At 43.5% G+C, this 17,203-nt stretch overlaps 1 protein-coding gene across 2 annotated transcripts in view; it reads right to left on the bottom strand.

Moving 5' to 3' along the window:
- The window catches only part of grid1b (glutamate receptor, ionotropic, delta 1b), a 584,637-nt gene that overhangs the window by 557,900 nt on the left and 9,534 nt on the right, over positions 1–17,203 (bottom strand). For both annotated transcript variants that reach the window (XM_084936979.1, XM_084936978.1), the window contains exon 2: positions 7,573–7,728. In XM_084936979.1, the coding sequence (XP_084793105.1) occupies positions 7,573–7,728 (156 nt within the window). The remainder of the gene's footprint in view (positions 1–7,572; positions 7,729–17,203) is intronic.

Consider the following 17,203-nt stretch of genomic DNA (forward strand, 5'->3'; position numbering starts at 1 on the left):
CCTGTGCAAATGTCATGGGCTCTCACGTGTATGTGTGGTGACTGTAGCTCAGCAGGCAGAGCTACTAATCAGAAGGTTGGTGGTTTGATTCCCCGCTGCTCCAGTTTGCATGTTTAGTATCCTTGTGCAAGATACTAAACCCAAGGTCCTCCAGATGCTCATCATTGTGTGAATGTGAGAAAGCTCATTAGATAGAAGGTAGCTTCTACAAATGTGCATGTTGTATAGCACTCTGAGTGCTTGAGTAAAATAGCGTTTTCCCCCCTTTTAATTTTCTATGCCATCTGCAACATATTTGCAAACAATCTTTTCTCATTGTTAATGTTCAGGTGTTGCTGAAACGTCTCCTCCCACAGTTGGACATGCATGAACTCCTCCATCTTGCACTGCAGCTGGCGACTGTAGTTATTCTGCTTCAGGGATCTGCTGTGAGCTGGAGAGTCGCTCAGCAGAACCTGCAGAGGAGCTGGTTCTGATTCTTTTACAGCACAAATACGAACATGATCTAACCTCGGGTGAGAGGCGGTGCTCTGCTGTAAGAATCGAAACTGACAGAACTCACCAGCGGAGTTCAGCGGCCAACAGACGGCTCCAAAAACCTGCTTCAAATCCAACAGAAACATGGAGAACAAAACCAATTTACATTTTTAACCCAGTTTCTCTGATCACAGTCCCACCTGCTGCACACAAGCTAACACGTCTGATCTTGATCAACCTTGGCTGAGTGTAAACCTGCTGCTGTGGGACAGACGAGACCAATTTGTCTGCTGGGATCCAACAGCAGGAGCTGCCACTCAAACCAACGCAGACAGACAGGGAGGCAACACACACACACACACACACACACACACACCTTAACTAAGCACGTAGTAACTGACTAAGTTAATAGGCAAGTAAACAAATTTCGGTGTGTGTGTGTCCACGCGTCACTAATATAAGTTCTGAAATGCAAACCTGGATAGTGTAGCACAGCGGTACCCAACCTGTTTGTGCCACCGGTTTAATGTCAAACAATATTTTCATGGAACAGCTGTTAAGGTGTCGCAGATAAATACAACTAAATAAAATGATACGACCAAGACAAAACCTGTGGTATTCTGTAAATATAATAATAAACGGGAATTTACTGTGTAACTGTGTAACTTTAACTGTGTAACTGCGTCCTCCTGAAATGCGCCAACAACATTGAGAGTAACATCCTCCTCTCTGCCCCTTAATGCTCTCTGGTCGCTATGGTAACGTCTAAATATTTCTTTCAAAATAAGACACACAACCACAACACTGGAAAAGACCCAGGGAAACCGAGTTAATGATAAAACCCCTGAAAACCATAAATTTCACACCTGAGCCTCAACTCTCGCAGCCCGGTACCAAACGACTCATCGACCGGTACCGGTTCGTGGCCCGGGGGTTGGGGACCGCTGGTGTAGGAGGCATGTTTGAAAAAACTGTTTGGGTGTAGTAAGAGACATTAAGGAGTAACCACAACGAACAGAAGCACTGTAAAATAATGATAATAACAAAATAACTTTAATAATGCAAAGAGGAAGCACCCAATAGAAGACAAATAATTACAACTGTAAAAGGCACAAAGGACTTCAGAGGCAATTAAGAACCAACGAGACCAATGAAGCATTAAATAAAGAATTAGAAAAGACAAACTGAGTAACAGAAAGGGTGCAGACAAAAGAACAGGAAACAACAGAAATGTGTGAAAGGAGAAACGAGTGCAAACAACAATACAGAAGAAAAAGGAGAACAAAGCCAAACTGAAGCGTCAAATTCCATCACTGACTTCCCAGGTCGAGTCATTTCTCTTCCAATTATACAGTTATTGAGCCGAGTCGGACAGATCATAATAAGACAATTAGCCTTATTTGTTTGAATTGAAAAGCCAATTAAAGAATTAGTGAGCAGCACTGAAAAGTTCATCACATTACACCCGTATTACAGACGGCGGGTCAGAGAGGCCCGGGCCGCCCGGCGTCACCGCCGCGTCGTTACCAAAGCCAAACGCGTGCGGGATAACGAGGCGTCTTCAGTGAAAACGCAGCTGATACGAGTTAAAAGGATTAGCGTCGGTGGAGAAACAGCTCTCTGTCTTGGCGTCTTTGTGGAAAAACTCGAAGCGTGTAATCCGAGCGGATTGGTTTGACAGATGGATTCAGTGAGATTTTCCTTTGGGGGGTTTGTCGATAGCATTAAAGTGTTGCGTATCTGCGAGTGCGGATGAAGAGCCGCTCCTATCAGAGTAAACAGGCTGATTACGACAATCTCTGTGAGAAAGAGCAGTTAATGAGAGGAGCAGTGGACGGATGCACGACGGGAGAGAGCCCGAGGGTCGTCTGCAGGAGACGCACTCTTGTTGGATGTATAGATTTATACTTACATTTAAACCCACTGACGTTTTCTCACAGTTTCTCTACAGCAGTGAGGTTTAGCTGCTGTCTTTGATGCGATTTGATCATGAAGATACTTCTCTGTAATATTGGACTTCTATTTCAGATTCAGACTTTGCTTCTGTCAATCAGTCGTATTCTTGTAATGTGAAGACTCGGTAGTCTATGAGCAGATAATCTGATCATGTTTGGCAACAATCCACCAAAATCAAGTTTGTCTAAAGTTTGGATCCAATACCAAAACCGTGGATTTGGTCATTTGTTAGCACCTGACAATATTAGAGTGAAAACAGACATAATGTGGGGAAATTATTCATCCAGTTTACTTGCTGTAGTCTCGTTTCAGCTTCGTCTGCGAGTCTTCAGCCATGCTAGGTTCTCCCTGTTCCCAGTCACTCTCACTGGGAGAGCACCTCAGATGTCACCACAGACAGACAGGAGATGCTCAGCAAACTGCAAACAGCACAGATGTAAATAAAAGGTTTTCCACACCAGCCATGATGAGAATGAAAGGACGTTCTTGTAAAGTGAACTCACTCTGACTGACTTTGTGGCAAAGTTAAAAACACGCTAAGAAAAGCTGCTGAATTCACAGGTAGAAAACCAAAGCCTGTTAGCTTACTCCAGCTTACACTACTACCATCGATGGTACAAGATGATCGCATTTTGAAGCTTCACCATTAGCGTTTCAGCTATGAAGGGTTTTTGGAGCAAGAAGGTGAAGGGCTGGAGTCGTAATGTCACAGCTGACACTAGCTTCACAGGTTGCACAGGCTTATAAAGTGATCCGCATGTCTAGAACTGCGCAGCTTGTTTTATAACATCAAGGCAGTTTGATCACACGTAGAGAGATAAATATAATAAGTACATTTACATTCACACGAGGTCACACAGATGTTTTCCTTTACTCCTCTTTCATGATGCCAACACATGCTGGCTCACCTGGTTTCTCCTATTGTGTGACTGGTTCTATTCAGAGGGATATTTATATTAAGTGAGGAAGTAAACCCGGCTCATGTGAAAGGCCAAAGGTCTCATCTTACACATTAAAGGACAAACACACAAACTGAGAAGAAATAATAAAGGTGACGGGGCTCTCAGTCAGCTGACAACACAAAAACTTACACTGACCACCCCCACCCCCCGCCACTTTCTCTCTCACACACGAGGCAGGGTGTGAATCCATGTCTCATTACCCATAATCCACTACAGCCCAGGCTGTCAGCAGAGTCTCTCCAGACAGGGATCATGGGAGATCTGCAAAAGGTCAAGGCTGAGCTATGACACACACACACACACACACACACAGTATCAGATGTGTTGATAACACCTTCTTCCTTTTTGTCCCTCTTTAATTGTTCTTCATCTGAACCATCATTCCCCCGTCTCCCACTCATCCTCTTTACTTTCTCCCTCCCTCGGTTTCTAATGTCCCTCTGGTTTCTTTGCCCTCCCCTCCCTCATTTTCCTGTCCTTAGATGCTTTACTTCCTGCATTTGTCTCTGCTAAAAACGATAGAGATCATCTAATTTAATACTTTTGGCTTCTATTTAGGCCGTTATCTAGAAAACAAAACAAGATGCATGTACAGCATGATAGATGATTTTACTACTATTAAAACTATTACTACTGCCATTATCCATGTCTTTTTAGTAAATAAGCCTTCCTCCCAGATGTAAGCACGGCTCTCTGCTGTGCTGCCGTTGTCGGGTCAGAGGATGAGATGAGCTGGCGGAGGAAATAAAATGAGTGTTTGTGTCGTCTCTAACAAAGAGCAGGTCTTACGCTAAGCTGACACGGATCTGATTCAGACAAACGTGAGTGGCTCCCGTCCACTCGAGACCCGACTCCGTGCCCTTTGAAAGGGCAGCACTGATGCAAACACACACATACATATTCATGCGTGCCATGTCACAGCCATTAAAATGCACAAGGACACACCACCTGATATCATGCTAATGAGCTCTCCTGTGTGTCTCAGTCACTGAATATGATGTCAATAAATATCAAAATGTTTTGTTCCTGTAAGTTTAAAAGTACGTTTTCATACGGCTGAATTATTTCGACTGCAGGATTCGATGAGAATATTTTCAGCTTTCCAAACTTTCACTGAATACTGAACAAGCGCTACTGAATCCTGTTTTCCATATATTGATTATTATGACGAGGTCATCACATTATATTTGAGACCTCTGCATGGAATTATTTACTTATTAATTATTTATCATTTAAACATTCACACTGGGAAAATGTAGTTTTGTCTGTCTGCAGGGTTAATGTTTCTAAAGGAGAATATTTTGGCACAAACAACAAACCGCACTAAATAATGAAATAAAATCCAGTTTGGTGCCAAACTCAAACACGTGAAAATCTGATGCCAAAAAGCAGAAGAGGAGGAACTTTATTATTTTTTTATTGCATTCAAGAGCAGAGATGTGCACCACGACTGCATAGACACAGCACCACCTACAAACACCACCTTGTGGTGTGCAGAAAGAACAAATCCAGTGCAAACAAATTCCCAACATCTGCTCTCAGGGTGATTTAATCGGGGCTGTTTCCACTTGACATTTTGCTTCAGGGTGTCCTTTGTGCTGTAAAGGATTTATTTACATCCGTGACAGAAGAGTGAAAAGTCAACATGCTGTTGTTTCCAGTCACCATCACCGTGCTAGCATCAGGTGCCGCCTGAGAGAGTGGTGTCAACTCAGTAATACGAGTGCACTTCACAGCACAATCAAAATGCTATTAATATTGTAATTAGATTTCTGTTAATTAAAAATTACAGGGCGTATGCAGCCTGGGAAGATTTATCTACCCTCATTTTCCACCGTTAACCATCTTCAGGAGCAAAACTGACAGTTTTACCGCAGCTCCTCTGAAACATTGTTTGCACGTGATCCAAATCTTCTGGTCCAGACTTTCAAATGAACAAGTTCAACGCCATATTTTCTCTATTATATTTACCTCTACTGCACCTCGTTTCCCTGACACAAGGAAGAAGTCCACATTTTTCAAGTTCCACTTGAAAACACAAAGCTAATTAAGGTGACAGCTCGGTTCTGTGTGGTCTGACTGACTCTGATGAGCTTTCTGGAGGAAGTGACCAATTAAATCTGAGCTAGTCTTACAGCTGATTAATGTGAAGGTGTTCATCACCATCTGAGCTAGTCACCTGCTTTCCAGCGCTGCGACGGGCGCTAAAGTGATTTCGCTGATGTTAATTTGCACTGTTGTGACATGATTTTCAGGCGTGGGAGGTTAGACCACGCACATCAGAGCACCGAGGTCCATTTCTTACAGCAATGAGCTGATGCGTCCCAAAGTTATGATGGACGATGTGACAGTGCGGACAGAAACGTTCATACCATAAAACTTTATTTATAAAGCACAACAACAGGGCTGACCGAAGCGCTGCACGGTCGCAGCGCAGAGCGTAAAAGATGAAACACACGTCTTTCATCTTTTACACTCTGGCCTGCGAGACTTAAAAACAACTAAAAGGATTTTAAAATGTTCGGAAACAATCTGCTAAACTTGCGCTCTTACTTGCACCAGATAAAAATGTATGTTTTGCACCAGCTGTGACTGAGCAATGGAGGCCCGGCTAACTCTGATACAAATCAAGCTGCAGCAATCGAGACGAGATGAGGCTTGATTTTTGACAGCAGCCACAACTGGAACAAAATCAGGATTTTACCCGTGTTTACATGTACTGTTGGATCATTTTCATACCTAAATTTGTCTGGTATGAGTCTGTGGAGGTAAACTTAGTAGAAACTCTCTTTGCATTGCTTATGCATTTTTATTCTATTGAGCTTCTACTGAATCTGCTTTGTCCTGTTTTCTCAGTGTCACAGTTTGGATCCTCATCTGTAAAGAGCAGAAACTCATTCAGTCAAATTGATAGATGCTGAACCTAATCAGCTGACAGCTTAACCCAACATCCCTGTTCATGGCACGACTACAGCAGATATTCGGTTTCACTTCAGGACTTCATCACTGTTTGCCAACTCCGCTGAGATTTGGTTTCTTCCATCTGGACAAAAGCTTTTAAGTCCCAAAGTGCTGAGCGGTTCAGAGTATAACAACAGCTTTGTTCCAGCAGCCACCACTCAGATGAACAAATCGCAGCTTTTATATATCTTACATGATGTGGAAGCAATTTTCCCCAGCGCTGTGTTGTAATACACTTATCTGTTGTTTGTGTCACTTTGAAAAATGTGCATTTGAGGATGGATGACTTACCTGCTGCAAAAAAGATGTACCTGTGGGTGCAAATAAAGAAAACCAAAGCTGAACTTGAGATATTTTCAGAAAGAAATTGTGTCGAAATGAACACCGGCTGCAACAAGTGCATCATCACCATCATCCTCGAACGGCAATACCAACATAAGCACCACGCTTTCATCCTCTTTCGTGTCTGCGACAGCGTCACCTTCCCCCCCAGCACATATTAATACCCCTTAATCATCGTCATCCTAATCACTGCAGGGATCCTCATCCTCGACACTCACATTATAATCAGCACCATCGTAACATTCATCAGCATCATTATCAATACCAGTTATATCCATTATCGTCACAACAGTCGTCTCATCACCAGCATCAACATTAACTGCAGCAAAACAATCAGCATCCTCCAGTCTAAGCTTCATCATCCACATCATCACGGCCTTTTCTGCAGCCACGAGCGTACACATAAACAAGTTCGGCAAATGTGTTCACAGCCACACGAGCTCCTCTCAAAGCTGAGAGGCCGTCTGTGCAGCTGGGCTCAGTGCTTCCCCCTAGCTTCCTCTGCAGGGAAAACAGCGAGGGGGAGAGAGAGAGAAGACGGAGAGAATGAATCTCAGAGGAAACCCTGAGAAACAGGAAAGAAGAGGCAAAGGACGGGCTCTGCGGAGCTGCATGAAAGACAAACAGCGTCCTCTGAGCGCTCTGGCAGAGCGGCTGCAGCTGCTGTGATTTAAACAGCATTTAGGAGGTTGATACCTGGGTCATTAGCTGTGAGGATACCTCAGCAAGAGGCGGCACCCGCACAATCTAAAGATTAACAGTCCAAGGCAGGAGTGTAAGAAGCAAGGAAACCAGGAAACTGCAGAAAGCACTGCGGTCGAAAATCATCTGACACTCCCGCCATCACGTGACGTAAACGCAGCAGCGGCCTTACCTTCCTGCACCGCCTGGAAAGGGTTGTTGGGCGCGATGAGTTTAATCGAGTGTGTGATCTTCTCACTCTGCAGGATGTCGTCGTTCAGACTGAGGTCAGACACGGCGAGCTGGAACACCTGATCATCCTGCACTGCGTTCTCCTCAAATATCGCACCTGGACAGGTAGAAACAGGGAGTGTAAACAGGTTAAGGACTCAAACACCGCTCTACTGAAAATACCACCCAATTATCATTTTATTATCTCCACAGAAAAAAATATATATCTCAGCAAAAATCAGTATTCAAATTTCCTGTCAGCTAGAACACAAACCACTGAACTCCTGCAGTCACTAACAGTGTTGTGTATACCATCACCAAAGGAGCGCCATACTGTACTTACTGTAAGGTATGAATGCGCTAAGCATTCTCATGAGAGCTACTAATCAAAGAATTACACGTGGTTTATCGTTTCTTCAGTCATATCCACGATGGGTGGACAGAACGACAATCTGAGTTCATGCAGGACTTTGGACAAAGACGTCGGAGCTGCCAACCCTAGGCCCGGACAATATGAGAAAAATCTAACATCAAGATATTTTTTTCGGGCGGGGGGGCTATATCGCAATACATGATACAAATCACAATATGTTTAAATATCCTTGAAAGATAAATGTTATTTTTAACCATATAGTGCCTAAAACTGCACGGGTACACTCATTTATATTGACTATTCAGTATTTTTTCCTACTTCAAATACAAGAAAATCTGAATAAAATGTTTTATTTTAACCAATTTTTAACCATCAATTACTGTGACAGTAAGTCTCTCGCTGTGGTCAACAGCAGACCTTTGACAAACAAAAAATACATCAAGAAAGAATTCACGAGACAAAATAAAACGATTGAAATTAAAAAAAGGTGTTCTTTGCTACTTGTAATATATAAAAATGTATAAAATATAAAATGTGATGAACTCAAATTACAGAAATAAAATTTAGATAGTGACTAAAAAAAACAAAACGACTGATCTAGAACAGTCACGGGTGGCACTGCTGGTTTAATTAACGTTTTCTTTGGTGTGTGGGGAGATGTTGATAGGCAGTTTAAGACTGTTTTAATTATGCAGTGTTTAACAACCCTTATGGTGTTATAGCACCACTAGGTGGGGGGTTGCCCTACTGTTGTCTCCTAGTGGGTGTGTGAGTACAGCGGCAGCTATTAGATGCTGCTCGTGTTCTGTTCTCAGGAGAAACCTTACCGATGTAACGCTGTTTGATTTAACTGACTGGCTTCGAGCTATCCGGCTAACCTCCACACCACATCCCCGCTGGACCTGCTAGCTGCTCCTTCCTCGCCAGACTGCTGTTACAAGTGGAATAATTTCAGGGTACTGCTACCCTTTGTTTTGCATTTAGTTCAACATCCAAACAACAGCGAGTCTCTTACTCTCGCTGGTCTCAAACTCCTGCTGTCACCATATTTTCCCCTCTCTGGTAGCGTATAAACACACATGCTCAGCGCAGTGCGCCAGGTAGAACATTTTCAGGTTGGGAGGGGTTATTAATGACGTATTCGCAGCGTGTGGGAAAAAATACTTACAGTGAATTACATGTAGATAGCTTAATATTGTCATGGCAACTTGTGATGAAGCCATTTTAACTATCGCACGCGGAACAACTCGCGATACATCGAGTATATTCGATATATCGCCCACCCCTACTTCCCCCTGTTCCGTTTTTTGAAGAGACGAGAATGATGCTAAAGAGCAGACCATGTTCAGCCACCTGAAAACCCCCAAAACAAGAACTCCTTTCTTATACAACATGATGATGCAAACACAAACCACTAAAAACCCAAAAGCGCTACAGAGTTGATTTCAATCGTGTCCTTGAATCCGTCTCCTCACATACAAGCACAAGTTATCGAATAATCAGACCACATCACATCTTAAAGACCTCGGTGGAGCTCTTCTCTCTCAGACTGTCGGTTTACTTGCGCTTCCTCTGTTTTTTTAAAAGTAGAACGGGAGGTAGAGCCTCCAGCTATCAAACCAGTAGTGGGTCTGATAGTAGATATCAACAGCTGCTGCAGCTGAGAAAGACTTCAGGATCTGGGTGGAGTGTTTTACTGCACGACGCTCACGAGCCCCATCGTTGAGATGATGCATGCATTTCATTTTATGAAAAAGCCAAAGGGGAATCCGTGGTGAGAAAATGAATAATAAACATATATAAAATGAGCTTCTGTCCGGTTTTAAACATCTATGCAAGCGGATCGAGGGCAGAAATGGACCGAAAGGCCTAGAGAGGGGCAGACGGGTAGACAAATGGACGGGCTGATGAAACTTTCCAGATTCTGTTTGGGAAATTTGTCACGCACAATTAAGAAATTCCTGCCTACGAGTGAGAATTCAATTTGCCAGGCTGCTTGTGCTCATTCATCTCTCCGAGTATCCAAATGAACTCTGCTCAGCCTCGCTGTGGATTTGAAGGCCTTCCTCGCAGGGGACGCTGTCTAGCTTCTGGGCTTGATCAATCAATCATCCACTTTTGAAATTGCAGTCAGTCGGGCGTTTTCAATTAAGAATGAGGCTTGTCAGAGACACGGTGGAGGGATTGATGTGAGGTTTATATTTCTGCTCGCAGCCACAGCAGACTGGTGAGCCTCAAACTTCAACAAGTTTAATTAATAATGAGTGCCAAGGGGAGAGGAGGTGGACTGTAGACCCACGGGTATCTCTGTCACAGTCAAACCTCCCAGGCTCTCTGCCTCTGTCTGCTGCAAGGAAACTGGCAGAATTAAAGGGCAAGTTCATCCAACAGGCTAAAATACACGACTCCCCCACTAAACACCAGCCACACCATTAAAGGTGGCATAAACTCATCGTTGCAGCACTACAATGATCCCATTACAGTGATTTTTAGTTTTAGTGTCGTTATTTTCCTCTGTATTATCAGTTCTGCCATTGGTTAGCTAACATAAACGAATGCAAGTCTGTTAATAAAAAGCATAGCATTATTGAAGCACTGCAAATTATTTAATCCCAACAGCCCCAACTAACCAACCAACCACATGATGTCACGTTCCACACTGACAGAAGATGGCGCTAAACATGTTTTGAAACTTTAAGCTCTTCTTTCTTAAATCCAGCTTCACAGACAGTTGCATCTATGTCAGGTTATGAGAGCAGGGCTCAGTGGTGTAAATTAGTCTTGTGTCGCGTTTCATGTCCCCTTTAAAACCTCTGACTGATAAAGAAAACAGCGAACACAATCATCTGTCGGGGAGTTAGACAGCACCTAAACATTAGTGCAGCCCAAACACTCGGTGAAGTGGTTTCCAGAACGACAATGCAATCAATCTAAAGTCAAAGAAACACAACAAAGAGTTGAAGGCTGATTAATGAGCCTCAAAACTTTTTGATCCCAATTACAAAGGGCAGATTTTAGAGACTCAGCAGTTTTTGGTGGCAGAATGTGGGGCTGACACAGTAATAAGCAGCCGGGTTGTAATGTTGTGACTGAAGAGTGGAGTTTAAAGTTTAAAAAATAAAGTATGACCGCATGCTCTGAAGATTATTCACATATGTAGGCTTCTTCCTGTTAAAAGGGTGGTTTTCCTTCTCACTGTTGCCAACTGCCTACATAGCGGGTGGCAACTGGGTCGACCATCTTCCGTGGGATTGTGCAGCTCGGTAAAGGAGGACCTCGGGGTTTCTCCGGCTGAGCTGGTCCTTGGTCAGCCCTCCGTGTTCCTGGGGAGTTTTTGCCTGAGTGTTTCTGGGGACACAATAATGTGACGGACCAGCTGTGGAAGTGACAGAAACCAGCAGAGGATTCATCACTGCTGTGAGAAAAAGATGCAGGTGATGGGAGTTTTAATCAAGCTAACAGTAAATAGCTGTTAGCTCGTCACTCCTGTTCCATGCTATCGTCTCTCTCAAACACTTCCACTGTGTTTCGTTGGTTTTTTGGCTGATCATTTTCCCTTCAGAGAGTGTGGAGGTCAATGATGGTAAAATGGGAGGAGCCCTGGGAATGATCAAGTCCAACAGATTGTTGCTTCTGGAATGGACCAATGATTGAAGCCTTTTTACGTTCCAGTTTACTAGAGAGTGACGAGAAGACAGCAAAGCAGGGAGAGAGTGAGGGAAGACACGCAGCAAAGGGCCGGCTTTACTTCTGCTCGGCTGGTAGTTAGCGACTTTAACTACCTGCAAACAAATCAACGCGTTCAATGCAAACTCCAGGGGAGCAGCTTGCTGCTCTGTTTAAGGCGCAGCTCCCTCTTTGTGACTTGATTACAGACAGCAATCAGTTCAGGAATACACATTTTTCCCAAGCATAGCTGCTGCCAATTGATCTCCAGTCCTGTGTGGCCGAGGCCTTAGGAGGTACTAACCAGGGGGTCCGTGGTTCAATCTCAGTCTTCCTGGCTGCATGTCGAAGTGTTCTTGGGCAAGATAACGAACGCCTTGTCTCAGATCTGTAACAGACTCAGCAGCTAGCATGTGGGGAAATGCAAGTTTAAAGATGTGTGGGTCCAAGATGTGCTGATAACTTTTTAAAATTGGGAATCCAAGCAGCTGAGCCACATGTGAAACCAGAAAAGCTCCAAAGGCACTCGAGTCTTTCATGTCTGCCGTTATAAGCCCCTGTTCAAACACAGACGTGCGCGCCGTTCAGCTCAGATGTTTCATTAAAGTTTGCTTTAACCGTCGCTGCACTGAGGCCTGAGATGTCACGGCTCCTGCTCATATTAAGTCAGCACCATTTCTATGAATCGCTCTGCAAGCACGTTTCAAGGCTGTGTGTCCTGAATCAGGACAACTGAAGACATTTGACATTTGTAAAGACACGATTTGAAGTTTCCACCAACCCTGATCCAAATGTTCGGTTCACTACATCACACTGAGGATATTAAACTTTAAATTATGACTGTTCACTAAACAGCTGTGCGGATTACTTTATTAATGAACAGGTGAACTGCATCTTACGGGTTATTTTCATCTCTCTCACAGCACAAACCTCCTCCAGTGTAACTCCACCCATCCTGTTTCCTGCTTCTTCGCCATGCTGTTCCCAACAAAAGCAAACATATGTCCTGCCATACATGCACCGCCTGCAAACTCTTTCGTCTGCCTACACTCGAGTCCTAAAACCGCAACAAAAGAGCCGTCACATGTTTAACACCTGCTATAGTGAGTTGCACAAATCACCCCTGCAATCCGCACTTGTTTCAAAAATCCCGGCGTCCATCTGTCCTCACATACTCCACTTTAAATTGGAGGAGGCGGTCCGTCTGGTGAGACGAAACTGTGCAGACTGAAAGCAAATTTGTCTCCTGGGACAATAAAGATTTTATATACATGACTGTCAGGTGAATACAGTCTGAGAACAAATGCATTTTAATCTGACAGGCTTGCTGTTCCAGCAATAGGGGAAAAACAGTCTGGCCTCCGCTAGCTTTAATGAGGAATGACGATTATAATCGAGACATATGACGCTCACGATACCATCTCACATGCATGAAAGCTGGGTATCGACCAGTATTACACGAGTGCCTTAAAAACGTGCTGTCACAGTATTTCTTGGCATTTAAACCACAGTTTATCGATATCCATTTGCTCCACAGAACGGCTTACAAACTTTGTTGGATTATTGAATTTTATGAATAAGCTGAACGGTTAATAAAGGCCACAGAAATGTGGGAATCCTGTTTAAGTTGGAAAATTAATGTGTGGCTTGGCTGACCTTTCCAGCATATTTGCAAACATTTCTACGCCACGTACAAGGTGGGAACTTCACACCAGCCAGCAGCCAAAAACCATTTATTCACCACTGATGCAAAAACAATGTATTGGAGCGACTAAGTTTATCAAGCCCCCGCCTCTCGCTGGCAGGTAATCAACCAGGAGTCCAGGGCTGTGAGTCCCAGAGCTCAAGCTGGGTGGGAAAAAATATATATATACCAGAACAAGCAGCTGCTTTATTTGGGGATTTAGCAGCTTCTGAGAGCTGGGACCATAAAGTCTGGCTTCTTGCTTGACCTATTAATCTCAGAAAGGCTTTATAGCGGCTGGGACTCCCACTGGGTCACCACATTCTCAGATTTTATTTCCCACCACCTGCTGCCAGCAAATCGATTTTATTTAGAAGAACATTTCCCTCCAATTATTTATGCATTGCATTTGTAGCAAGAAGGCAAATGATTGACAGCGACGTCAAAAGAGGAAAAAGTGAAGCAGTGTAACCGTCTCCATCATCTACACACATTTTACTCCAAAGTTAAAACTTTCAGTGAAGCTACTTTAAAACAGGGGAACAACGTGGAGCCGAGAGGCTCGTTTTTCAGACACTAGAGCCAAGTGGGAAAATATGCAAGCATGTATTTCTTTTTTTCAGGGCAGTAATTACACTTTATGATTGTGGATGAGGATTTTCGACTCGTCTTTGTTTGTGCTTTTCTGTACACAATATACAAATAAAATACAGTTTTCAGTCAGACTAAACTGCAGCAAACTGAAGATAAATAATTAGAATGAACGCTCATTAACCGAAGGAGGAGGAGGGGGGCTGTTCTTAGTTTTAAATCTTTACCAGTACTTGGTTTAATCCAACCTTTACGGATTCTCAAAGTCCTCCAAACCATTTGCCCCCCCCCACACACACACACAAAAAATAATGTAACAAGAGCACATATAGAGATGGGACAACTGGAAACAAAACTCAAGGAGATGGCAGAAAGCACAAGAGAAGACTCCACAGAGACGGCACAGGAGATCTCAGTTTAGACGATAACAGGAAAGGTAACAAACGTAAAAATCAAAATGAAGCCACGTGAGGGTCTAACATTCAAAACAACACAGGAAGTGATGTAAAGACTAAGAGGGAAAACAACAGGAAACATTCACAATCACATGGACGAGGCTGAGCCCACCCAGTCTGCAAAAAAACATTTCTGCAGATATTTCAATTTACGTTCAACTTTCTGACACCAAACGGTGACTGTGAGGGAAACCTGGGGGGAAATCCACAGTGTCCGACTGATACATGTGTGATTCATGACACCTCCACCCTGCCTTTGCAAGTCTATCAACGCATGACCGTGACAGTATGTCTACGAGCACTCACACCATAGACAGCTTGCGTGTAACACTGAGGCCTAAATAAAAAGGGATGAGAGAGTCTTTCATTCAGGACTGAAATCTCTGTGTTACACTGATTGGCTGCTTGGTGCTTGTATACTTTTTATTATGTATTGACATCCTGATGAGGGCTGCATGGAAAGGATTAGCTGAAGGAAAGAAACGAAATGCAGAGGGCTTCAGGTCTGTTCAGGAAAACACTCGTACAGCTGCCTCCCTCTCAGCACCAAGGACAGCTCCTGTGACTGCAGGCTGGCTCACACATGAGATTTCCTCACATTAGCTTCTCAACATCCACCAGAGTGCCAGCAAATCACTTTGGGTGGGGTTAGGGTTATGCAGCATTTTAGCCACATGTTAAAGTAGATTTCCACTGAGGTTTGCCCAACAGGTCAATACTCCACATAAAAAGGAAGAAAATATAACCCCGACCTGTTACTGAAAATGTGGATGTTGAAGAATGACGTCCATTTACTGTGAAAATCAGGACTCCTATAGATCATTTACTGTTCTGACAGCCTGCATCAACAACAGCAACAAATAAATAAATATAAATATATAGAGATGCTGTCAGTCATGGTGCGTGACGCCACAGTGGGACTTTTATGATAGTATCAAGACGCCGCTGGCGTTGGTCTACCTATGCCGGCTCTGATTTCTGTCGGCCATTAATCAGCGGAAGAGGCCGATGTCGGCACCCACAGTCATTGCAATTACACTCACTCCTTTCATCACCCTCATACAGGAAAATCCATTCCTATTAAAGGTTTAATAAGTGGTAATACAAAAGGTGCCATTTATCTTTCCAGCAGCCCATGTGGCAAATCCCTGGTAGGCTAAACTACAGGGAAATGTGTGCAAATTATTCTTTACATTGTCCTCCAGCCTCCCTCAGCGAGAGGTGGTGTGGTGGATCCTGCCCTCACCAGGATGCTAATGACAAACAGGACTCTACAATAACCGGTTTAATAAAGCCTAGTGCTGGATGCTAATACTGTACATGTTCATTTTTTGTGTGACTGTGGAGCTCATTAAATACAATTTGGATGACTATGTTATGTATGAGGATATATTGTGCTGAAGTATTCTTATACTCACGTGTAATTACAGAACAGAGGTGAAATTAACTGGGATGAGGAAAGCAGGCAAAAGAAGAACGAGCAACAATATAAATGTCAGGGAAAGAAACACAAAAGGCTAAAATGATTCATGCTGAGCTCAAACTTCCAAACAAACCTGGTAGGTTGATAACAAATTTTGAAATTCAAAACTTGAACCAAAACCAATATATCTGATCAAGAAAGACCACTAATACCATCAGGTCTTTAAATAGTGGAAATATTCAAATTAAAACAAACCAACATGTTGCTCCATCCTTTGTCAGCGCCATTTAAATCTGCCTGAGGTGAAACTAAAGTTTAGTTTGGGTCAAAGGTCGCACACAGTCTGTCAGCTAGCAAACACCACATCTTAGTGGCAGGTACAAAATAAAACTGACTATAGACCACGGGAAAGAAAATCATGAAGAATTATTCATGAAACAAAGTGACTGGGAAGCCGAACCTCAAAGAAGGATCGAGTAGTTATGCTGTCAGTGATTGGCTTTTTGAACACAGGTTGGCAAGACAACTGGCAGGAAACAGAACAATGAGCAGACGCCACGGTGAAATGCATGAAGGTGGACGTTTATGAAATAAAACAGGAAATGGATTCAAACCCAAGACAAGCACAGACGTATAGGAGCGATGCAAAACGACGAGGTCAGGTAATGTGGAGAATTAGTCTTCACATCCGCTCTGTGGAAACTGGATATATTATTCTGATCCTGGACACAGTGGAAGTGAAATGAATAATGTGGAGGTTTAAACACAAAGCAGCACAACAACGAGAAGATTTATAGCAACCAGGAGTTTGGGCGACATTTCCCCAGAGTCCAATGGAGGATGCAGCGGAGCTATTATCATAATTAAACATCCAAATAAGCGGCGCTGCAGCACCGTGACCTTCAGGCGTACAAGGGGGAAAAAAACTGTCCCAGCAGCCCAGCTCCTCCTGCCTGTGAGCACAGAGCATGTTCTCACAGTCAGACATCAGCGGCTGAAGCTCGACTCCATCCTCAGCCTCAAACCCACAAAGTTTCACCTGACATGTGAAGCACTGAGCTCCTCTTCCTCACGTTCAACAGCCGATGAAACGTGCACGTGTGCAGATTAGCTTTGGCTCTCATAACAGACAGTCATATACACAAGATCAGTTGTGCTGTGGAGACAATATGGCATATATTAAGATCCACCGAGCTGCTGCAGCTGGAAGAGCCTGTTAAACATCAGTGAGCAGCAGCATCGAATACAAGAAATCCAACACGAGAAGCTTCAAATTAAACCAGAAGACATGATGGACCGTGTAAACTGGTAACATGTTGTAATGTACCGATGCGTCAAAGCTTCAGCATCTCAAAACACAGCACGCTTAGAATTTAAAAAGATGCATCTGCAGGACGGGGT

This window comes from Perissodus microlepis, chromosome 8 (genome assembly GCF_051167445.1).
Source record: "Perissodus microlepis isolate ML-2025 ecotype Zambia chromosome 8, ASM5116744v1, whole genome shotgun sequence".
NCBI lineage: Eukaryota > Metazoa > Chordata > Actinopteri > Cichliformes > Cichlidae > Perissodus > Perissodus microlepis.